This window comes from Engystomops pustulosus, chromosome 4, assembly GCF_040894005.1.
Source record: "Engystomops pustulosus chromosome 4, aEngPut4.maternal, whole genome shotgun sequence".
NCBI classification, from domain to species: Eukaryota; Metazoa; Chordata; class Amphibia; order Anura; family Leptodactylidae; genus Engystomops; species Engystomops pustulosus.
Window position 1 is genome coordinate 58,751,416 of NC_092414.1, and position 25,736 is coordinate 58,777,151.

The 25,736-nt window shown below is 41.3% G+C and overlaps 1 protein-coding gene across 1 annotated transcript in view; it reads left to right on the forward strand.

Annotated features, from left to right (window-relative positions):
* The window catches only part of NSD1 (nuclear receptor binding SET domain protein 1), a 38,716-nt gene that overhangs the window by 541 nt on the left and 12,439 nt on the right, over nucleotides 1-25,736 (forward strand). The window contains exons 2-14 of the mRNA XM_072145994.1: nucleotides 353-1,176; nucleotides 8,601-8,724; nucleotides 9,069-9,223; nucleotides 10,625-12,683; nucleotides 15,564-15,688; nucleotides 18,783-19,008; nucleotides 20,712-20,836; nucleotides 21,156-21,213; nucleotides 22,680-22,786; nucleotides 22,888-23,025; nucleotides 23,360-23,483; nucleotides 23,721-23,921; nucleotides 24,742-24,921. Of these exons, the coding sequence (XP_072002095.1) occupies nucleotides 370-1,176; nucleotides 8,601-8,724; nucleotides 9,069-9,223; nucleotides 10,625-12,683; nucleotides 15,564-15,688; nucleotides 18,783-19,008; nucleotides 20,712-20,836; nucleotides 21,156-21,213; nucleotides 22,680-22,786; nucleotides 22,888-23,025; nucleotides 23,360-23,483; nucleotides 23,721-23,921; nucleotides 24,742-24,921 (4,429 nt within the window). The 5' untranslated portion in view covers nucleotides 353-369. The remainder of the gene's footprint in view (nucleotides 1-352; nucleotides 1,177-8,600; nucleotides 8,725-9,068; nucleotides 9,224-10,624; nucleotides 12,684-15,563; nucleotides 15,689-18,782; nucleotides 19,009-20,711; nucleotides 20,837-21,155; nucleotides 21,214-22,679; nucleotides 22,787-22,887; nucleotides 23,026-23,359; nucleotides 23,484-23,720; nucleotides 23,922-24,741; nucleotides 24,922-25,736) is intronic.

Here is a 25,736-nt window from a genome sequence, read left to right on the forward strand (position 1 = left end):
TAAGGCTCCCGTGTCTGTGTGCATGCATGTAGCTACTGCCGGCTCTCCTCCATGTCTCTGTGTGTTTGGCGGGTCCTGCATGCGCTGCTGTTTACATAATAATCGGGGCACAAAGCCGGTGCCCGGGATTAACCCCTGCGCCGCCGCTTGGGGAGCTGGTGCGTGCTGTAGCCGAGTGCTGCCCCCTCCTTCTCCCTCGCCAGGGCACGGGCTGCTCCCTAGGCCTCTGCCCGCCGATGGTGGCTGCCATTTTGGCCGGGAGACGTGCTTGCTCCTGGCAGGCATCTCTCCCATGAATGGAGGCCGGCGCCGGGTGTACATTGTGCTGACCTGTCTCATGTTTTGTGTTTAGGTTGATGCCTGCACAGGATGGATGAAGCCTGTGATCTAGGCAGGCTCAGCAGTGCTCCAGGCTATCCCAATGCCCCATATAAAAGGTGCCTGGATCCGCGCAATGGGCCACTGACCTCCTCCAATACAGCGGGTTATGGGAACGACTCCTCGCCCAACTACATTCCTCTACGACGTCTCCAAGACATCGCCTCCATGATGGATCTAGAAGGCATGAACGGATCGCCGCCAAATCCTCAAGCTTACTTTTATAATCATAGCGAACCCTCCAGATCCGATCCCAACCACTGCTATTCAGAAGCTCCTGCCAAGAGCGCAAAACCCGTAAAAAATGGGATGCACCCGCTGGATCAGTATCATCACGTGGAGCACGGATACGGCATGGACCGTGGAAATTATGACGTAGACACATCAGGATTTGGCATGGACTTGCCTGTGTATGGTCAGCCACCTTCAGTGGTAGAAAACCTTGGGGGAACTGCTTCCAAAATTAAAATTAACACCCCTCCAAGCTTTGACACGGAATTAGAGGATTTAGTTCCCTTGGATTGGGGGGATGATGGCGAAAGTACAATGCAAAATAAAGATGGGGAGAGAAAAACCTCTTTTTTAGCAATGATTCAAGATGCAGAAATTCCCAATGGTGCCCATGCCAGTACGGTATCGGACAATCTTTTAGCACCCGCACAGATGGATGGTAAACTCGGTGGTCAAAGTCCATTTTCTTTATTGCATACAGGAGATGAATCAATGTCTGTGGATGAAAATCTAGAAGATACTGAATTAAATCATGAACTTTCTCCCAGGAGCTTGGAGTTACAAGATGTAAGCAAAATCTGGTATTTTGGGAGGGTTTTTAATTTTTTTTATTTTTTGTTTGGTACAATGCCCAGCTGGCAAAAATGTGCATACTCAAAACCTTTCTAACTTTGTTAAAGCTGGAATTATTACCGAGAACGCCGGCAGACGGCTATACGGGGATGTCTCAGGCCGGAGCCACGCAACCGCTCTCCGTGCTGGCCAGATTTCATGGCCCGAGCAGAGCGGCATGGACTAGACTCCTATATCATAGCGATAAAATATGATGCAAGGTGTAATCTGGTGGTGTTCTTTTATGCAGAAGGAGGAATTCCTTGCATCAAATTTCATTATGATGTGAGGAATCCCATCTTGTAATGTTCTCGGTCTGTGAAATCCAGCCACCTCTCAGTCCATTTTTTTTTTTTTCCACAGAGTGGACTAGCTTTTCATTTCACTTACTGCTGTAGAATTATCTTTTAGTTTTAACCAGTGCAACTGTTTCTACAAACCTGTGCAAGTATTCCCATACTATAGTTTACGTGTGAACCCATTGTCAACTGAACACTGTGGGGGAGATTTATAAGACGTGTCTGAGAGCAAAACTATTCTGGCAACCAATCGGTGCTTGGCTTTCATTTTCTCACAGCAGTTTATAAAGTGAAAGCTGAGCTCTGATCGGTTTTCATGAGCAACTAGAAAGCATTTGCTCTAAGGTTGCTGCCAGATAATTGAAACTGAATCAAAGCGCACAGCCGATCGCATATGCGTTTCTATACATTTAGACAATACAAGACACGATGCATACCGTATACAACAGTATATGTTTGAACTGCCCATGTGCACTTTGAATCAGTTTCAAAATGGTATAGTCGGAAAGCACCCTTAGATGCTTTTGAGAAACCTATGCGTTTCAATTGCAGATGATTGGTAAAGGTACGGTCACATGTACTGCGAGTGGAGCGCTTCCAAGCACAACGCTAGCTCAGTGGGCTGTGCCTCGGCCTGATCTCAAAAGCTTTTCCAGTAAAACGCGTGCAATTGCTTACCGATTTCATAAATGTGTTTGGGCCAAGTCACACCCCCATTGCTCTAGCGTTGCACTTGTAAATTCAGCACTAGCAATACGTGTGACTGCACTCTTACAAGCGCATTTTAAAACTTCATGCAACTGGAACTCGCATATTAGTCAGCTCAAACTTCCCGCACTTGATTGGGGACTGGTCAGCCACTCTTGGAGTGCCCAAGGTAAAGGCACAAATAAACAGAGGAAGAAAAAAACTCTAGTGCAGGCTCATGGATCTTCTAAAATTGGATTCTTTATTCGGAATACAGCATAATAGTACATCGGGTAAAACAGTGCTTATGATCAATGCGTTTCGGCTGAAGGCATTAGGCCGGCAGCATACATGGCGTTTTGAGCCCGTTTTTGGGCCGTTTTTAAACAGTCCATTAAAAACTTCATGGGTTAAAAACGCCACGTGTGTCGCCGGCCTAAGGGTGATGCCACACTTGGCCTTTTTAGTTCGTTTTTAAGCATGCAGTTTCAGTCCGTTTAAAAACGCATCCGTTTTTTACTGTGTTAATGCCACCTGAATGCGACCTCGAAGCTGCTTTAAAGGAATTATCCAGTGAAATGTGCTCACTGCTGAATTCTGACATTCAAGCCAGGTTCACATGCAGCGTGCGTTGCTTTTTAAATGCAGGGAAGGGGCTTTTCCACGGAAACGCTTGCGATTGGCAAAAAGACTCCTGTGTTTTGCATTGTTTACGTGCAAAACACATGGTGCCAATTTTTGATCCCATAGATTTGAATGGAAACACATCGGGACAAGCCCCTCCACTGTAGCATAAAAACACAACATAAATGCTGTGTGTGAACCTGGCTTTAGCTGTTTTGTCCTACATTTTTTATTTGTAACATTTTAAGGGGTTATTCCCACGAACAGAAGTTGGGCCGCATCCTATGTACGGCGCTCTGCAGTTTGTCAGCTCCATGCAGATTAATGGAGCAGAACAGTCATGCGCGGCTGGCTGCTTCATTTCTCTGACGGAGCGACGAGGGGTCCGACTGAGGTACATGGGACCCCTCGTTTTCGTGATTCCTGAGACCCCCATTGATCAGCAAGGATATGGCCTAATTTCTGTTCCTGGGAAAACCGCTTAAAGTGTTAGAATTGGGCTGTGAATACTCTACTACTTTTTCTGTCAGATGTGATTGGGCTGTCCGTGAATCCTGGACCAATCACAGCATCTCGGACTGATGCATATTACTGTGTTGTACAGAGTCCTGTCCCTGGCAGTGTGATTGGTTGGTGAAACAGGACAATGCACAATGCATGACTCATGGACAGACTACACTTTTCTTAGCTCTTTGTCAGGTCACCACTGCTGCCAATCCCTTGCCTCTGACCTTCACACACGGCATATCACTACCTAGATGAGTCAGTTACATGCCGTGTGAAATGGACATAGACTGTGGCTTTCCTTCAAGTGATTCCTGCCTGTGCTGCAACAGATTCGTTTCTCAAATAACTGCATTAAGGAAGCTACTTGTTCAAATGGGATTTTCAATATATACAAGACTTTCAACAAGGTTGTAGTATATATTTTTTTTTTTTTAAATGTTTCTGCACACCTACATAAGGCTGTGTTTACACATAAAGCTTTTTGAAATGCGTTGAGAAAAATTTTTGACCAAAAACCCATATGTTTTGTAGACATTGGTGGCCATTGTGTGCCCTTTAGGCACCAGGGAATCCTGTCCCCGGTGGTTTTGCCTTTTAAAGGAAACCTACCACTGCTCGCATGATGAAATCATGCGAGCAGACCACACGGTAGGCTACTTAATGCTGATGCCGGCACATAGTTTTGTTAGGCTCGGCAAACTTTAGTTTAGCTAAAAAAACAATTTTCTTACATATTTAAATGAGCCCTCCGGTGCTACCCTGCGCCATCTTCGGGCTGGCGGTGGCTTCCGATGTTTAATTATTCCTCCTTCAGGTGCCGAGAGCCGTGACGTCACCAATCTCTCGGCACCTATCGCCGGCCGGCTGTACGAGACTTGGTGTCTGCGCATGTGCGATAGGTGCGGGCAGTGGTAGGTTTCCTTTAACATTTAATACGCAATCAAACCACTGGGGATTGGGCTCTGTGCATTTGCATTACGAATGTGTCAGTGAAAATGCTTCTACAGTCTGGCCAAGCTGCTTCTCACAGCTTCTAAATTGTGTTTTAAAAAGCCATTTAGTCGTTGTGTGTGAACGTACCCCTTCCCAGAATTTTTCTGTAAAAGGCCAATAACTCTTTCATAAATCTGTATAAGGTGGCATTTTCTGTGGGACGTGCTTATACTTACAGCCTTTTTTTTTTTTTCTTAAGTTTTGATATTACGTACATGATCATAAGAGGCAGAAGGCAAAATAGATGACACACACAATAAAAATCAAGTACCGTAGTTCAAATTCTCCGATCCTTGTCCCTATTTCCCACCCCCAACCTTCCTTGATGACTACAGCGCTGATGCGCCTTGGTGATGGTTGTATTTTTAGGCCTATTTAAGTTCTGTTTCTTCCAATAGTTTATTCGCCTGGTCTTCCTTTTTTTTTTTTCCTCATTATGGGATACACCGCATGGAATAATTGTATGATCTATCAAAGTATAAAAACTATCATAAACCTGTTCGGTATTGCCATGTCCCAAAATGCCTGCTGTAACGTTTACAAAAACCACATATCTTGCATTGAAAAAGCTCCATTGCAGCTTAAATTCACTTGCTGTTGTTTTAAAAACTCCACGATTGATTAATTTCCCAGCATATATTTCTAAACTAGCAGCTAGTAGCCAACAAAATGCAATATAGACAGAGAAACCATGTGCCCTTAGCATGTACTTTGATTATTTGCAACCTCACCGTGCTTTCTAGAGAACAATGTTTTTGTTTTTTCGTGCTGCTGAAATCAAGTGATCCCTAATTTTTCACTTCTGAAGCAGAAATGACCCTGACTCAGCTCTTAAAGGGAATCAGTCTCCACATATGGGGGACATGGGAGTTTTTCTAAATTTGAAATTGCTGCATGACTGAGTGGTTTCCCAGGGGGTCGGGGGGGGGGGGTACCCACTTCTCACGGACACAGCTCTACATACAGAAAGGTACAATAGTCCCTATGGGAACATGGGGGAGCCAGAAAAAGGGCTTCTGATGACAGGTTCCCTTTTTAGATGCTTAAATTTGATGTCTAGCTGAAGCGTTTCAAAATGTAATTCAAGTGAGTTTGTTCCGGAAAACTTGCTCTGTGTGTCTGCAGGGTTAGTGTTCACGATTCTCAAAATGCACTTTACATGACGGGATTTAGTAGATGGAAAATTAAATTGATCTGCTGATTGAAGCCCATGTGCAGCTTAGTTTTTCCAGTAACGCTGCTTATAATCGCCTGATTCATATCTTAGAAAAGCGACGTCACTGAATCCACTTTGCACCCCGATGCAGGATCTGTACTTGTAATACAGGAGGTCTACAGGTTATGTAAAGGATAAGAACCAACCTAAAGAACCCAAGTTGAATATTCATGCAAGTCAGAACAGGTATATTTTGTAAGTGTATCTAAAGACAAATTTTTTTTTTTTTTTGTCCCTGTGACAATTCAGATTTTCCCAACATTATTGATAATAAAGCTTCATTGCTGACACATCTGATAACTTTAAGGCTATGTTCACGCATTTCATCTGGATTGATTTTTGAAATGCAATTCAGACCAAATGTGTGAACCGTAGCCTTATGTTGACCGTTACAACCCACTCAAAATAAATACAGGCGGTCCTCTACTTAAGGACACCCGACTTACAGACAACCCATAGTTACAGACAGACCCCTCTGACCTCTGGTGAATCTCTCTGAATGCTTTACTATAGTCCCAGATTGCAATAATTAGCTGTAAGGTGTCTGTAATGAAGCTTTATTGATAATCCTTGGTCCCAATACAGCAAAAAATTTCTAAACTCCAATTGTCACTGGGGCCAATTTTTTTTTTTGTCTGGATTTACAGTTGTAAAATATACAGTTTCGACTTACATACAAGTTCAACTTAAGAACAAACCTCCGGACCCTATCTTGTACGTAACCCGGGGACTGCCTGTACTTCATTTTCTGATCTTTTTTATCTGCCTCCATGGACCCCCTCCATCCTCCCTGGAGGCTGCTGTGATTTCATGTGATCAGATACATACATACACTGGGTAGACGTATGTAACGGGTCCTTAGATGACATCACTCTGGTCACATGACATGGAGAGCAGTAGATGGCAGGGGCTTGCTGAGCAGGGCACGCCCCCTCTGATGACAGGGAATATAACATAAAGTTGTAATTGATGTAAGGGAAACCAGTTTTTGTTAAAAGAAGGGTATCAGTCAGCTCATAGGACTTTTTGGGTCAGAGAGTCAGAGAGATATTATAAAGATGTGCTAATGAGCAGAAAGAGCTAGCATATTTTATAACTTTTTTTTTTTTTTTTTTTTAAGTAAAAGGAGAAAATAATAAACTATTACTAGGTCAGATCCAGCATCATAGGGTAAAGTGGACTGAGTCAGTGACACTTCTTTACTAGGTATGATTCACAGTAGATTCCTTGGCTGCTTTCACACAGATTTATCAAGCAGTCTAAAAGTCAGAATATTTTTAGTTGCAATCAATCACAGTTCCCCTTTAAAATATTTATGAGCACTGGTAAAATGAAAGCTGAGCTGCAATTGGTTGCCATGGGCAACTAAGAATATTCTGACTTTTGGACTAGTTGATAAATCTACCCCATTGTGTTTTATTTGTTACTGCAGCCTTAGTAATGTTGTGGGAAATTTATTTCAATGGGCAATACAGCCATCCATTTCAATGGCTGTATTTTTCAACATACCGTGAGCTAAATGTAAATAAATGGAGCAAGTCCTTTATTCCCCAGTATTTAAATTTGTACACCCCATAGAAGTCTATGGAAAGTTAAAAATATGTGATGCGTAGAGTTGTACACCATATACTGCTGTGTTTGAGGGAGACCAGAACCAGTGGGATGTGCCTTCTGTCGCTTTGGCATCCTACTGTATTTGTTTACATGCACATACGGATGAAAAACGTTAAGTATATATGGATCCAGGCTACATGCACACTGCTGTGGCCCGCTGTACCGTAGCACGGCGGGCACACGGCAGCACGCGGGGAGAGGAGGAGGTGAGCGATATATGGCGCAAGACGCCGTAATACGGGAAAAGATAGGACTTGTTCAGACTGCTCTCGTAAGCGCCCATGCGCCCATTGCCGTCTATGGGGGACGTATATCGGCCGTATATACGTCCCCCATGTGGCAGTGTGAATGTAGCCTCGTACAGCACAGAAATGCAGGACTGGAGAAATTATCTGAGGTGTGAATAAATGTGTGAATTTATGCTGCATTTAGACGGTGCAGGTTTATCCTTTGCGATGCATAATTTCATCACAAAATCCAAAGCTTTTGCACAATGAAACTTGTTGCAGCATATCTTAATTTCCACATACTGTTAGTAGAATCCCATAGAGCTTCACTTTTCTAGAAGCCAAATGAATCGGAAGCACTTAATTGCTGTATGGACAATGCCCCATTTTCTACCTATAATTTGCAGTTTCCAGAGCCATGGGATGCGATCACATAATTTGAAACTCCTTGAAAATGGGTCAGGGAAGGTATATGACACTATTTTCTTCTATGTGTTTTGTTAGAAGCAACGTTTATTTTGCACTGTTAATCATTATTAAAAGGCAAAATACATGTTCTTACTGAGGCCACGGTCACGTGTGGTGTGATCACGTGTGCAATGGACTTGGTGGTTGACTTGACCCGTAACTCTATTGAAATGCACGTGATCAATGATGAGCACCAGATATTTTGCACTATTTACATGCTGCCCCTTCCCATGGTGTTTGCATTGCATTTCAAAAATACATCAATTTACCTAAATCCATAAAAGCCTATGGGAGATGGATTCAGCTGACTGCCTATACAGTGGAAAACTTTGCAGTTTTCTTTTGTAAGTGTTTGGCTTGTTTCACACAAATGTAAGCTATGCTCTGGCCAGGATCCAGGCGTAGTACTCTTTCGGGTGGAGGGGAGAGCGCCCCTCGTCTGTCCCCTCTCCGTTGGGAGGTCTGTTGCCGGACCGTACATGTGGTGAATGATACAGCATGCTGTGTCTTTTGCGGGGACTGCACAGTACAGTGACACACGTTGTGCTCCTTGTGACGTGCACAATGCACGCTTATGCCAATATGAACTAACCCTGAGCAGCAATGTATATTTTTGTTATTCCTCTATTGTTTTTGCTTAGTTCAGTGTCCTTGATTAACCTGACCTATGCTTCCCTCTAGAGGTCATGATAAGGCCTTGCAGTTATTTTATTTTTATATTTTATTTTTTTCCCTCTCCTCTAGAGACAACCAAGGGATAAAACGCCTGTTCCTATTTTGGAAGAAGGGGATATTGTTTGGGCAAAGTTAAGTCGGCGCCCTTGGTGGCCGTGCAGGATTTGTGCTGATCCTCAACATGATGTCAAAGGTAAGGGGGTGTCATATAACTGGAGAGACCTTTTTTATTCTGGCCAATAACTTGCTTACTTCTAGGCATAGAGTGCCATAAATTGCTAGTAGGGTTATGCTGTAAAATTAATATTTATCTTTCATGGTATATTTGAATGCCAGAAACCTTTAATAAAAAGTATGCCAGACTGACTGATGTAATAAATGGCAATAGTTGAAAGTCCTCCAGTTTGACATTTGGTCATGGAAACCTTTTTGAAGATGTAACATCGATTTAATGTGGAACATTTTATTTATTTTTTTTGTTTTATGCAAGATTAAATTATGTAATCTCTATATTACTTCCTTTTGAATACTTTACAGAAGTGAGCACAAAGAAGCCACCTAAGCAGTATTACGTGGAAACTTTGGGGGATCTAATGGAGAAGGTTTGGGTTACTGCTAAAGCAGTTGTTCCATTCAAGGGGGCTGATGAGTTTCAGAGATTGCCAGACCCACAAAATGAAGGCTCTCATAAGGCAAGGCTTTTTATGTTTCTCTACAGATCTATGTGTATGTACATTAATAGTTTCTGCTTATCTTCTGCTCATCTATAGTCCTCTTCTCCTTGATCCCGGCGCTGGTCTTCTCTAATCTTGACAAGACGGGATCGCTGGACCAAAAATGACTATCGCCCAGACATCCCATGTAGAGGCAGTTTTACCCCCTAATAATAGCTTGATGTGTAAATCTACATCTAATCTCCCTGTGTCAGTTGCGGTAGCTGTAGCCTCTTCATGTCGCCGTTTCTGGCCCGATAGATTAGGTTATGTGACTGGAGCTCCGGTCACATGACGTAAAGCAGAGGAGACGGGCGGGAGACAACCTGTACTCTGAAAAAAAGGGGGAGAAAACTGTGCATGTGCACTGTCCATACGCATTGCAACTAGAAAGAGCTGACGCAAACTCGCTATATTGCATGTACAGTTTGCTAAGATGCACATTTATCCTGCAAGCAGCTCAATCAGGATGACAGAGGGTGTGTGGCTCTGGCGCAAGGTTTCCTGTGCGGTGAGCCGATGTCGGAAACGGAGGGTTGGGCACAGTGGATGTGGGAGGGCAAATAATTCAATATTGATAAGCGGGGCCAGAGCGGTACCTGTATGCTAATTACCCAGTGAAGGTTGCTATTTGAATTGAGGCATCCCCCAAGACTTGAGCAGGACCTGTTGACAGGGAGCCAGGTAAACTTTATCATTACATAGTGCACGAATGGAAGGCATTTATGGTATGATTATAACATGTATGGAATGTACTTATCACTGCCTGTTGGAATCTGTCACTACTGAAATTTAGCCTTCTGGTAACAGGTTCCCTTTAAGTACAAAAGACATCAAACTAGACTGAATGGACACAAGTGGAAAGGGGGCCCATTCTTTGAGGGTTCCACACAACTTTCTAGTATTTGCAGATTTCTCTACAGGCTGTTGTTCCCATGTTGGGATTGTGGGCCCCTACATTCTCTTCCCGATTTTTTTGAATGGAGTGGTGCCCAAGAAAGTGCCTATTATCTTTCCATTTATATATTTCATAAATATCAGAAATGGGAATACTCCACTTGACTTTAATCTACCTCATGAATTGTCTTGCCTAAAGACTGTAACTATGAAGATTTCTCAGCCACAAAATCTGTGCCCTTAGATGGCGCTATTAAAAATGACAAGCCTAATACTGACGAGTCATTGATCATTCATAATGCCGACAACTGCCACCTTTTCCAAGCTGAGCCGTTGCACAGTTCTCTCGATTTTGACAGTGCCCCAAAAATTAGGTGGTTTAAAAGGCAGTTGCTATGTTTTAACGCCATAGAGTTTGTAATACATAGCATTCTATTTTACTTAAATACCATTACATATCAATGTTTCTTATTTATTTTTAAGATTCCACCAAAGCTTCTATCGTTGTGGCAGTCAAGTATTGCTCATGCTGTCAATTGCCTTACCAAGACGGACTATAGAGAGCTTGTACATCTTGGAAGTCATGTCGATCAACAAGAGGATTATGTTGGGAAGGAGTACAACGGCGCAGTGAACAGCAGATTGAATGGTTTTGTGAAGTCTTCTCTGAAAAACTCCCTCACTTCTTCTTGCAGTAAAATAAACTCTGTTCAGAATAAAGAAAGCATTTGTTGTAAGCCGATACAGAAGGACGCTGCCATGACCAAATCATTGCATGTAGACTCTGTGAAGCCAGCGTCTTCTGATTATTTGTGTAGCAAAATCGATGATACCAGGTTTACAATGGTGCCTTCTCAGAAGGACATTAATGCCAGGCAAGGATATAAAGACGCCTACAGCCTTAACCAGGAGGTTAGTTCCAGTATAACTAGTTGTGAATTGACTTCTGACGTTTCCTCAAAGACGTATGAGCAGGAGCAGGATCCTTATTTAATCGAAAGAAAATCCCCAAGTGACAAGGTTTCCTTTCCAAAAGACACCTTAAAACATCAGACTGAAGAAATCGATCCCCCTTCTAAGCAGAGTGCAAGGTCAGAAGATGACTTGTCCACAGCGATAAGTAAGAACAAACGTGCTAGGGATTGCTTTGTATCCAGCCCTGAAAGTTCAAGCAAGAAGCCTGCCATATGTAAAGATTTGCAGGAATGCAGAAAAGATACTAACTCCCCTAGTAAAGATCAGCTTGCTATAGTAAATAAACTGGACGGCCTAGGTTCACCTAGAAATGAACATACGACGCATGCATCTTCTTCATCATATTCTTCCCCAAATGCTCTAAATGTTCTATTGAATAGTAGTTTTAAAAGTAAAGAAACTCATTCCAGTAATGATGAAATACCTGTAAATGTTGAAAACAAGATTTGCACCCCTAAAGATGATTTATCATCCTGTCCTAAACATGAAAATGTCGCGGTAGGCGCCAAAGCAACCTCTCCAACTTTTACTCCTTCTCCGAATAAGCCTGCAGTTGACTCCGACGTGCATCGAAGATCATGTAGTCCTTTAAAGGTTGGGGAAGTGAAGCATTTATTATCTGGACTAAATGAGCCGTCCAACAGGGCAGAAAAAGAGGACAGCGAAAGTGCAGATGGTAAATCGTCTCTTCAGCATAAAATACCTATGGAACCAGGTTATGAATATAGCACGTTGTTGATGATGATCAAAGATATGCATGATACCAAAGCAAAGGAGAGGCAAGTCATGACTGGTCAGAAAATTGATTCTTTGTTTAGTTGTCAAAAATCTCCTGAAAAGTCCGTATGCAAACAATTGGTGCCCATTGTGAAGTCTGAATTTACACCTGATGACTGTGCCAGTTCGGTCCTAAATGACTCTTCTACTGTACCACCACAGTTTCGGCCCACCAGTCACGTGGAACATTCCCTCAATCCAGAGCCTAAACTCCCGTGCTCAAACAAACGATTTATAAAACCCTGCATTCTACAGAAAAGAAGGGCCCAGGTGCCAGACAGCTCCATTTTTGGTAAAACCACAAACTCTCCTCATGAAGACAAATTGTTTTCAGATCTTGCACAACACTCGGTGGCTGGAAGTGCACCTGGTGGGACAGAGCTGGATTCTGCCTTCCATTGCAAGCCATCTCCTAAAAAAGACACACTAACAAATGAAAACCCAGGCACTTTTGCACAGTCCACAGTAGAAACCTCTGATGCAAGTATAGTACAGCCTCACCAAAGCCATAAAAGTGACTCACTTGTTCGTTGCAAGGCGCTGGTTGAACCAGAGTCCGACGTGAGTACTGAGTGCCTAGGGTGGGATGAGTCGGAGGATTCCAACTGTGTTGCACCAAAAAAGCGCTGGCAGAAGTTTAAGCAGGAGGGCCAAAACAATAGCTCTAGTAGCCTTACTACTTCCAGTCCGCATGGCAAAGACGAGGCAGCCTCTCCGCAACAGAATGCATACACCACACTGGCCACAGGGGTTCCTGATGTAGCAACGCAAGCAGAGCCGCCCAAACGAGGTAACAAATGTATAATAAGTTCTTAATATTTGCCACAAGCGTTGGCAGTGAGTTACTGTTATCAGACTGCACCTGGACATACAGCTGGAAACAATGGTGCAGTCTAAAAATTAATAATTATTGATTACAAATTTTGGTAATTTTCAGTTATCAAAATCTAAATGGGGTGTTTCTTCGACATTGATTTGCTGCCTGCCTCACAACAGATTTTAAAGACGTTGTCCGGGAATTTTTTTTTTTTTTTTTTTTTTAATGGTCTCTAGGGGGTGTGAGAATAACCAACTATAGCAGTACTGCTCTCTCTCCAGTGCAACGCTGCAGAACCCGTCACCAGCAGCATCTATTTGCAACCAGAAAAAAAAAAAATATTCTGGACAACTCCTTTAAAAGGCTGTCACCATGAAAATGTTGAAATATCTGCTTCTAATCATGGAGGCGTTCCCGTCGGTAATTGAGAGCTATATCTGTATTGTATGCACACTGTTAAATGGATGGAGATCAATTTATATATAAACTTGTAACACTATTTTTATGCATGTGAAATATCTAGTGGGTCGGCACCCGGCTCAGTGTTTCTTGCACTCGTAGAGAGTGTAGGTCACTTTTGTAGAAAGTTGTTTTTTTTTTTTTGTTTTTTTTTTCTATAATTTAATATTACAAAAATGTTGGGTGAAGTCTCAGGTAAGCAGAAAACCACATTTTTGGCAACAAGAAAATAAACCTGCCTTTACTGAATTTCAGGAAGCTTCCCCCTGTTCTTACAAATGAGTTTGAGATTCCCAACTTCCAGATAATCTTTGTTTCATCGTCCAGCATGGTTGCACAATCCAGAAAAATCTACTTTGAAGTGAGATATAAACTGGTTGTATATAGTCACGGAGGTGGAGAGTTTAGCACTGAAGTCTCGCTCTCCCAATCTCTTCTATGACCAGACTTCAGGAGAGATGATCATGAAAGCGGGGACATTCTACGGTGGAGAGCTGGACCCAATTGCTAAATTCTCTGCCTTCTTAACTTTATACAACCAATTTACATCTTGCTTCAATGTAAACTTTCTGGATAATGCCACAGCACAGGTCCCTAAAAGGTACATGACCTGGAAGGTGTTTAGCTGCTTTACCACCAACTGATAGCGGTTAATCTGGAACATTTCTGCTGACGGGTTTCCTCTGAATAACTTCTAGGCACAAAATCCGAAATCAAAATTGACGTAATACCAGTTAAATTAATCTTTTCCCTCCATAAATGTATAGCAATCTGCTTAGCTTCTCCTGCTCTGAAATATGTTTCCCACAAATAGGAAACCTAAAATGAATGCAATACTGCCCTTAGTGAAGCTGATGGGCCTCTTGAAGCTCATGGATAAGTCATAGGACTTAAAAATATGAGAAAACATTCATAAACCCTATAATAATAATTATTATCAACTGGATATTCACATTTTAATGTAATTCATATGCCATACATATACATTTCTTCAATTGCATGTTATTTAAAAATATATGTACTTATGTGAAGATATCCAGTATAGGGCTGGGACAATGGGGGACATTTACCATGGCGTTTCCGCCAGTCTTGTGACGCTCTCACCGCATGTTCTGCTCTAGGACATATTTATTAGCTGGCAGCGCCAGAAAAAAAGTGACTTTTTTCCGCCTGCTCCCACTCTTTTCCGAAAAAGGCCGTGGCTTTGGCAGAGTGGAAGCTCAGACACAATTTTTGGGCACTGTAAACTGGCGGAAAGTAGACCAAAATAAATTTGGTCTAGCAGGGACACAAAACGGTGCTATTGCTCTGTTGCCTGTTCTCTGACTGTTGGACACATTTCTGGTGCTCAGAACAGATTTTGGTCCCAGGGACAGAAAATGGTCTAGGCACCAGAAATGTATGCGCACAGCACCACAATATTAAATGTGTATCTTTTTCCGAGAGCAGGTCGATAACGAAACCAATGCAGACACCGACACTTTATGTAAATGTCCCCCAATGTATATTGGTGTCCTAGGCAGACAAAACACTCTATAAAGTGCAATAACTATTTATTCTATTTGTGGACAAATTATACTCCCTGGTGGCACTATTAAATATCCCATCCAATATGGAGGTGCACGTCAACATTTAAAGGGATCCATTTTAGTAGGATTTCATCACTACATTTTTTTTAATGGCATCCATTTCAACAAATGTTCACATATTGAATTAAATGTGAATAATCAGGATGGGAGTTGCCTATAAAGAACACACCGTTTTGGTGTTGAAGGGGTTTTGTAGTAATAGAAAAGGAACGTTTATCCTGGGTTGTGCTATGATTAATTCTCCCCTAGCCATATGCCAGTGGTTTATTTCCCTCTCCCTACCAAAATAAAGAATTGGACAATACAGTGGGGAAAATTAATCAAGTGTCTCGAAGTGCATAATGTAATCTGGTGAAGCATCACTGTCTGCTCTCTAGGTGTCTGAAACTACACCAGAGATGCCATTCAGTATTAGACTGTCTGGTCACCTCCTGTTAGTTTGCTTGGTTTACGATATAAAACTGTGCCAAAATTCTGGCACATTGGTATAATCGTTGGCACAGTTTTCTTTCTGGCTTGACCGAAAGGCGTGAAAGAGGCCGCTGAACACAGATGTGAGTTTGACCTTACTGCCCCACTCTTGAATAACTTTGTAATGAGTAAATGAATGGCACACTGACAATTTCACGTCTCTTCTGATCCGTCATCACCGTGTTCACAGCAGGTAGGCACCGTCAATGTGCTTGGACATGGATCACTTCTAGGTCAAGTCTATTGTCAGCTTCTTAGAGAACATTGAGGTTGTTTAACCAAATGTTGCAATATCTGGCTTATTTTTTTTTTTTTACAATTCTTGTGTCTTCAGAATCGAATTGGAGTAAGAGACACAGGAAAAAATCGAAAAAGCGAGCCCTATATCATACAGATGACCCTTGGACATCCGACGCTCCAAGGAAGCGGAATTGCAGGCAACCTGAAGCTTCTTCTCTGGTAAACTGCCTTACAGCCCTAAATAATGTCTTCTCCTTATCCCGAAGTGCTAGAATGTTTGTTTGGTTTTTTCTCGCCAGCAAAATACTGATGTTGGCATAGTGTCTTGCAGTTATATGGGGTCAAAACCTGTTCACACTGCAAAGAGCTGTATAACTGCTTAAAAGGGTTTTCCCACGAACAAAACTTAGGCCCTATCCCGTGGATAAGGCCTAACTTGCTGATCAGTGGGGGTCTCCGTGCTGAGACCCTCACAGATCATAAAAAGGAGGGGTCCCACGTACCTCAGTCAGACCCCTCTTTGCTCCGTCAGATTAATGGAGAAGACTGCCACGCATGACGATCTGCTCCATTAATCTCTATGGAGCTGACGGAAATTGCTGAGCACTGAGACCCCCACTGACCAGCAAGTTGGGCTCTATTCCGTCAATAGACTATGACGAAGAGTGGTTGGCTAGAAACGCGTCAGTCTTATTCTCCTGTGGTGTACATGTGGATTTTAAAGCTCGAATAAAGACATTTGTCCAAGAAGTGAAGTGCCAGAGGATTTTCTAAATTGGTAAATATTCAGTGGATAGGGCCTAACTTTTCTTTGTGGGAAAACCCCTTTTAATGACTTTTTTTTTTTTTTTTTTGTTTGTTTTTCTTTATCTTTCAGTGTACAGAGCTGTGGGAGGGCTTGTTTTCTGCGTAACAATTCTAATTCCTAGTGACGGTATTTAATATTACTGTATACTGAGAAGGGAAATTCCAAATGCAATGAAATTGGTAAAAAACACATTTGTGCCATTTTCTTGTGGACTTTTGGATGGCATTTTTACATTTTAATCGGGACTTTTGGGATGCAGCAACACCTGACATGTTTATGATTTGTTTATATGGGTTCCTTTAAAAAAAAAAAAAAAAAATCTTAGGCTTCATTTAGACGAAGGTATGCCCGCACGGCTTTCACGGTGAAGTTCGTCGCTCCCCGTGATGTCATTGGGGGAAGCGATAGGTTGCGGTGACAGCTTCAGGTCTTCTGAAGACAGGACAATCTCCATATACTGCCATACTGTAGTATGGCAGTATATGGTAGGATCGCTCAGACAACCTAGGGTTAAAGTATAAAAAAACTAATAGCGCCAGAAGATGGCAAAATAATTTTATTTTATTTTTTTTTTTTTTGGAAAAGGAGATTTTAATTTTTGTAAATATATGAAAACATTATAAAACCTATTCAAATTTGTTATCCCTGTGATCGCACGGACCCAAAGAATAAAGTAGACATGTCCTTTGGGGCGCATAGTGAATGCCGTAAAATCCAAGCTAACAGGAAAATGACGAAAATGTTTTTTCACCAATTTCACTGCATTTGGAAAATTTTCCTCCTTTCCCAGTACACATCATGGAATATTAAATACTGTCACTATATGAAGTGCAATTTGTTACGTAGGAAACAAGCCCTCACACCGCTCTGTACGTGTAAAAATAAAAATGTTATAGATTTTTGAAGGCGGGGAGTGAAAAATGGAATTGAAAAAACAAAAAAGGCCAGGTCGTTAAGGGGTTAAAGGACCTCTACCACCAGGATGAAAGACTTAATGCAAATGAGAGTCTGAGGGGCTCCAGACTTCATTAACACCTATGGAGCCTGGAGCCCCTCAGGCTCATTTGCATACAGTCCTTTGTCCCAGTGGTAGATGCCCTTTAACTCTAGGGTATCTACTCACTCCTTCCATGTACTGCAATTCTTCCAGTAGGTGGAGAATTTGCTGTAGATCAGGCACTGGCTCCATTACAGAACTCGCCTAATGACCATTCCTGGAGTCTTGTACAGACTTCAGGTTGTCATGGGAATGGATCATCGCATCCTGACGACGGCACAGGGAAGCGATAATCCAGGCCTTTATGGCTGCGCCCATGTGCCACCGGCTTCTATCTGATGGTGGCAGTTAAAGAGTTAACACTTGCGATCTATGAGCCCTCTCCATCCTGCAACAGGCAAATAAAGATCCAACTTTAAAGCAAGTTTTTATCTGCCTCTCAGATTCCCAACTTTAATGCTTAAAGCTGACTATAAAGCCCAATTGTGAATTCTGAATCTTTAGCCACTAGAACCTCATTTCTAGCTGCTGAAGTGCCCAAGATAACAGCGTCTGAATTGATGCTCCCCCCCCCTTCAGCAGCCTAAATGTGACTCATGTTAAAGGGGTATTCCCATTTCAACAAATAAATGTTGTTTGTGTAATGAACAGTTATATTTTCCAATATATTTTCTGCATCAATACCTTACGTTTTTCTAGACCTCTGCTTGCTGTCATTCTATTAAAAGCTTCATTGTTTACTTCCAGTGGAAAGAACTGACCATGGTGCAAGACCGACAGGTGTCATAGAGGGTATTCAGCGCTGTGGGTTATAATGAGCTGTGTGACCATGGACAGATTTCTGTTTACTGGAAGTAAACATAGATTCTTTCTATAGAATGACAGCAAGCAGAGATCTAGAAAACAGTTAGGAATTGATACAGAAAGTATATTGGAAAATTGTATAACTTTTCATCATATAAACAATAACATTAATTTACTAAAAATGAGACGAGCCCTTTAACTCTTTTGCGGATGGTCTTTGGTGATTCTTTTTATTTGTGAAATGGGTGAGTTTTAACATAACATAGGGACTACAGGCGGTCCCCTACTTAAGAACACCCGACTTACAGATGACCCCTAGTTAAAACGGACCTCTGGATATTGGTAATTTATTGTACTTTAGCCTTGGGCTACAATAATCAGCTGTAACAGTCTGTAATTAAGATTTGTTGTTTATCCTGGTTCTTATGACAATCCAACATTTTTAAAATCCAATTGTCACAGAGACCAAAAAAATTATGACTGGGGTTACAATTATAAAATATACAGTTCCGACTTACATACAAATTCAACTTAAGAACAAACCTACAGAACCGATCTTGTATGTAACCCGGGGACTGCCTGTATTAGAAAATGCCCCATCTGATAGTGATGTTAGTTTATTGGTGTAAAAGCTGGTGGGAGGCTCCCATTGTATACATATCAAGCAGTGTTCAAAGCTCATATCTATATTCTTTCCTTTGTAGTCTGAAGTCCCCAAAGAGAGAAGCCGGGCTGGTCGTTCACGTAATAGTGACCGAATAAGGGAAATGGCAGAACAGGCCTCGCAGTCAACTAGTGATACAAATGAGAGCTCTTGTGCAGAAGCAAATTCTCCAAGAGTTTCATGCAATGAGTTTTCTATTAAAACCGAGAATACCACAGCATCAGATGAAGGAGAACAACCCGAAGGGAGTGCCGAATCTAAGCAAGGTGAGGACCATAAATACAGACTTTAACCTTGGTTATTTATGTACATCAATGTGCGGTTGCTAGCCTGGGTGTCAGTTCTTGGGGAGTTTTCATAAAGTCTCTGATCCTGGAATAAAAACCAGTGCATGGATAACAAACTACAACATAAAGCAGAGAAAAAAGCGTGTAGAAACGGAAAATAATGCAGCTATTTAGAATGTTTGCTATCCCAAATATTTTTCTTAAAAGGAACCTGTCAACGCATTTTCACATATACACAAAATTGTTTCTCTTACATCCACATGAATCGCCTTTTATCTTATATTACCTGGCATCAGAGGGGGCATCCTCATGCCTTATGCCTCCTTACTATTTAGCAGGTTCAGGTTATGTGACCAGGGTGACATCACCACACGTCCTTTAGCCACTTAACAATAGCAAACTGTACCCCATGCATGTATCTGACCACATGAAATCACAGCAGCCTCTATGGACCTCTACTTCTCCTCATCCTCCATGCAGGCTCTATGATTTTATTTGATCACATACATGATGTACAGTTTGCTATTGTTAGAAGGCTAAAGGACCTGCAATTAAGTCATTACGGTCACATGACATGAATATAACACCAGGTGGCGTCTAAAAACATTGGCACAATATTTCCCATATGTACATATAAAGCTATGTAATATAAAGATACATGTCTGTAGTTGAATGTTGGCAGACAGTCCCTAAGTACGAGGCAGCAGAACATTGGCTGTAATTAAGGTACAGAGCCTCACTGGCAGCTAATTGTAGGTGATATGGGGAGGACTTGTAACCCTTTATCAGCAGTTAAGTCAGGATGGTAAAATTCTGGTGAGAGGCTTTCTTTAAGGGATTCTGCATTACTACTTATGGGTGGTGACTACTTGCAGTGATATCTGTCATAAACAGAAGCGGTGGGAAAATTTGATACCTAACTCACTTTCAGCAGCTTAGGCAGCATCACATATTACATTATAGAAGTACTGTCCAGCATTGATGCAAATAAATCACATGGGGCAAGTTACCCTTATTCCCTGGTAGCTTGCGATTTCTATTCATTCTCCTTCAACTCCTGCTCACTCCTCCTCAGTAGACTTCTAAGCAATCTGATACCTCTGTGAGTTCAGTACATCTTGCTCTACCAAGATGTATTCAGCAACGATTTCACAATATGTCACTTTAGGAAAGAAATATGCAAAGAAAAAGTCCAGCTCACCTCCCTTTTGTTTCCGGTACAACGGAGCCAAAACTTCGAGATCCTTGGGTCCACAAAATTCCTCAGAAAGGTATCCAGCACGCATAGGAACTGTTTAATCCAAGCTTTATTTCATTAAAAGTAGACAGCATACATTGGTGCGGAAAGATCAGCCATACTCTGACACCGGTCCACTGACCTACGCGTTTCCCTATACAAGCTTAATCATGGTCTCAAGCTTGTAACGCGGAGGTCAGTGGACCTGTGTCCGAGTATGGCTGATCTTTCCACACCAATGTATGCAGTCTGCTTTTAATTAAAAAAAAAAAAAAAAACTTGGATTAAACAGTTCCTGTGCATGCTGGATACCTTTCTGAGGAATGTCACTTTAGGAATAATAGTGGTGAAAGAAGCATTTTTGCCCATCTGATTTGTTTATTATTTATCTTAGATTGCTGAAATATTAGTGACCACTGAAATGTATTTTAATTTCTTTTTACAGCTAAACTGCAGTGTGGGAGCAGACGTAAGAGTAAGCTTATTCCCAGAGTGTGTGAATTTGATGACCTGGATGAACAGCTCGGCATTAAAGAGGAAGAGGAGGAACATGAAATCTCTTATCTAAAAGTAATCCACTTCACTTCTAATTTTATTTAGAACGTTATTTAGAATTCATGTATATTTTTTCTCTGGAACATTTGGCGACTTAAAAACCAGCGCTACTCCCAGAACCAGCAAGAGTTATCTCCTCTCAAGAAGGTCTGATCTCTCTGGCATGAATTTCAGCCCATCCTTTATATTTTGTAGCATATTCTGTTCACTGAAAGCGCTGGCTAGATTTGTGGTACAAAGATTATTAGTTTCTACCTACTCGTGACTGCATTATTGACTTTTTAATCTATTATTGTAGGTTTTTTTAGTTCCTGATTATTTTCTATGTTTTTAGTCTTCCACATCCATCCCTCTGAAGAAACCCTCCCTGAAACGTATAAGAAGCAGAGCAGGTATGACGGCATGACTATAGCACATGTTCTTTATAGTTTTTTTTTACTTAATGTAGATAATATTTGCCCATACTGCAACATTACTTTGCTTTGAAGATTGTTCTATACAGCAGGGCGTCTCTATTTGTATATAGGTTCCAAGCCCACCAACGAATCGCGACCAGGGTAAATTAGCATCTCCAGGACCAGATACAGTTTTCTTTTTTTCCCAAGGTCCTAAATCCTTTTTTTTTTTTTTTTTTTGGACTTTTTTTTTGTCATTGTCTTGATATTTTATTTCTACATTCTTGCTTCTAGTTCCTTTTGGCAGCCTTATTTTTCTTTTTTAATATATATATCTGTATTTTTTCCATCATTTTCTATAGTATTGGTGTACTCATGACACCACTACGATTGAAACTAGGGATCAATAAGTTACTGCTTAAATTGTCATGTTGGCACTTTGCGACATGTAAGTGGGTTTTGGTTGTAGTTTGGGCACTCTATCTCCAAAAGGTTGGCCATCACTGATTTGGGGCTTAGAGGTAGTGTGATGGAGAAAAGAGTTTGTCATATTTTTAACCATGGTGCAGAGCTGCTGACTTAGTGGACAGGACCAATAGATGTGGATTAACGTGCCCCCCCCCCCCCCCCTCTTTAAATGCCCCACATCTCCAACACCTGTCTGGTACGTTTGGATAAACACTATAGAGGAATGTCGGAGTATGGTACCAAAACCTCATAGGTCTGAATTGGTTCTCCTTTGTGGTGGTGCAGATCGAGGACTTTGCCGCCCTTCTCCAGACAAGGCTCCGTGCGTCAGGGGTCAAGGGTTCCCCCTATGAAGTCATTCCATTTCAGCATATAAGAGTGGAAGGGTTGGGTCTCTGGGTATGGGTCCTGCAATATCTTCTATATATCAGTGATAAGACCTTTGGTAGATAACCCATGTTTGCATATTCTCTCGAATGCTGTTGGCTCTGATACTGTCAGTCCCAAACAACGATGGCATAAAATGGCGTATCTGCAGATAGTGATATTGGGTAGAGGTTGGTAGAGTGGTGTTGGATGTTAGGGTCTCATAGGGTAAGAGCTTGTGTCTCCTGCCAGCTACTAATTCTGCAAAGCGGAACAGGCGACTTTCAAACCAGATTTTATATAGACTCGTGCCTATGCCACCAGGGAATTTCGGGTGACTGCCTTTTATTTTTACCTTTGATCAACATCAATTTAAAAGAGAATGAATCTCCCTTAGATGATGTTATAGCTAAAGAACAATTAGATCTTGCTACTTGGTAGGAAAGTTTTCTGTTCACAGGAAATGAATGTGAGCCCATTTGCTGTGGGTTAATGGGTCCTCTGTGTCTTTATTGGCATGCTAAGGAACCTGATATTTTTTTAAACTAAAGTTCATAAATAACCTTATAACTTTACCATGTAGATAAAGCAATGATACTGAACTTATCAAGGCCACCCACATTTTTCAGCATCCAGCAGGCTATCTGAAAATCGCAAGAGAAGAAAACGTCTGAGACTTGCTGGCAGGTTTAGAAAGGGAAATAACCTGGTGCGCAGAGAATCCTCAAACTCTGAGGTGAGAAAAAAATATATACTTCCAGTATATTATGATTAAACCTGGGCTGAGGTTTGGCTATAAACTGTTATTTAAAAAAATTTATTCTTATGCTTATATAGAAAGACCTCCATGAGAATGGTGCTGTAAGTCCAAGTGACACAGGCGAAGAAGGGCTGGAGCACGAACATGGATCTTCTTCAAAGAAGGGCCAATTTGAACGAGGTGGTGGTGCTGCCATGAAAGAGAATGTGTGTCAGGTATATTGCTAAATTCATATCAATTTTATTCTCATTGTAATCAATACATGTGCCTCTTGTATTGTAGACAATACAGCTGATTGCATCCATGGCATCACAGGGCAGATGCACAGAGAAAATTGGCTATGCGCCATCAGTTTTTTTTAATTGGCACTGAATATTGTTGTAATGTGTAGCTCCAGCACTGCAGAACATTGATTCAGTTTGAACTTTTAGACCCCTATTATCAGATACTTCCTCACCAGTAACAATGATATATAATAATGGAAATACATATACATTTGTGAATTTCTGTAATGCTGTGATGTTGAAGAATGTCCCCTCTCTTATGTAGGTGTGTGAAAAGCCAGGAGAGCTGCTGCTGTGTGAGGCCCACTGCTGTGGAGCGTTTCACTTGCAGTGCCTTGGTTTGAGTGGCATGCCTCAGGGAAAGTTTATCTGCAGTGAGTGCTCTTCCGGTAAGTGTCTCGGAAAAGTTTTTGTCACATGGATACAGTACTCACTTAATTAGCTGTGATTTCCAGGTTGCTCACATGCTCTCCCTAAGCACATGCTGAGCAGGTCTTGTGTTTAATTACATTTTTTTTTTTAAATTATAGCTTTTCATACTTTGCATGGAGTATATAGTTAATGTTTTATATATATATATTTTACAGTTTTTGTTGTCTCCTTTCCAATTTTTTTTGTTTTTTTAGGTGTCCACACCTGTTTTGTATGCAAGAGTTCAGATGAAGGGGCAAAACGCTGCGCGCTCCCTTTGTGTGGAAAATACTACCATGAAGATTGTGCATTTAACTATCCTCCCACTGTTCAACTGAGCAGAGGTTTCCGCTGTTCTTTACATATCTGCATGACTTGTCATGCTAATAACCCCAACAACCCAAACGCATCAAAAGGTGAGCTGTATATGATATGCGCTCCTTTTTAAAGGAGAGTTGACTTAAGGCCAAGTTTACAACTGCGTTAAGCTGGAGCACTAAAAACTGTTCCAATTAGTGCTTGAAGAAATGGACATGTAATGCTGGACATCTACCATCAGTCACACTGAAGGTAGATGTCCTTTAAATGAAGGGTGTAATGTAAATCCCAGACAAAGATGTGAACTGGGCCTTGGATGGTTATGCAGTATGTCATTGTTTTAGCACAGAAGCCCCATAATTGGCCTGATCCTAAGAGGTTAATATAGTTTATATACTCGAGTATAAGCCTAGTTTTTCAGCACAAAAAATGTGCTGAAACCCCAAACTCGGCTTATACTCGAGTAAAAAGAATATAGATTTTACCAGGTTTTTGTGGTAAAATTAGGGACCTCGGCTTATACTGGGGTCGGCTTATACTTGAGTATATACGGTAATTTAATTAATGTAATATAATTTCCCCCCCCCCCCCCCCCCCAAGAATGCATTCTAAATGAAAACCAGCAACGATTTCCAATAACCTTCTGCAATCCTATTTATTGCTGGTTTACAATAAGCCATCCATAGCAGCAGTATAATTCTGTGGAAGAGATTGGAAGCGATAGAAACACATATATTCATATATAAACATGGCAATAAAATATACATCCCTTTAATGCACATCCTTTGTGTTGGAACAGAGCCCTTATTTGTTTATAGTTCTATATGTTGTATTTTAATCCGTAAAGCTGTGGCTCTTCTAAGGTTGTATAAGTGCTTGCTTATGAATTATTTTCCATTTTAATACTTTGTTGCACAGGTCGTTTGATGAGATGTGTGCGTTGCCCAGTTGCCTATCATGCCAATGATTTCTGTATGGCAGCGGGAACAGTTACCTTGGCTTCTAATAGTATTATCTGCCCAAACCATTTTGCACCTCGCAGAGGTTGTAAGAACCATGAGCATGTCAATGTCAGCTGGTGCTTTGTATGTTCTGAAGGTGAGTTGATCTTGATTCTTTATATCCAGTAATATCTATAGGATTACATAGGCTTGTATGTTTTGGTAAGAAAATGGCCAAGGGGAGTTTCCTGATCCATTTTGTTTTCTAGAAAACTGATCACCTATCCCCAGCATCCTTAGTGGGGGGTCGGGGGGGGTCGATAGCCAGACCCCACTCCATTAACCCCTTAAGGACCAGGCCCTTTTTCGTTTTTGCATTTTTATTTTTCACTCCCCACCTTCAAAAATCTATAACTTTTTTATTTTTCCGTGTACAGAGCTATGTGATGGCTTATTTTCTGCGTAACAAATTGCACTTCGTAGTGATGGTATTAAATATTCCATGCCGTGTACTGGGAAGCGGGAAAAAAATTCTAAATGCAGTGAAAATGATGAAAAAACACATTTGCGCCATTTCTTGTGGGCTTTGTTTTTACAGCTTACACTGTGCGCCCCAAATGACAGGTCTATTTCATTCATTAGGTCAATACGATCACGGGGATACCAAATTTGTATAGGTTTTATAATGTTTTCATACATTTACAAAAATTAAAACCTCCTGTACAGAAAAAAAATTCTTCATTTTGCCGTGTTCTTGCGCTAATAACTTTTTCATACTTCGGTGTATGGAGCTGTGAGTGGTGTCATTTTTTGCGACTTCTGATGACGTTTTCAAAGCTTCTATTTTTAGAACTGTGCGACCTTTTGATCACTTTTTATAGAATTTTTTCTATTTTTCAAAATGGCAAAAAAATGCCATTTGCGACTTCGGGCGCTATTTTCCACTACGGGGTTAAATGCAGTGAAAAACGG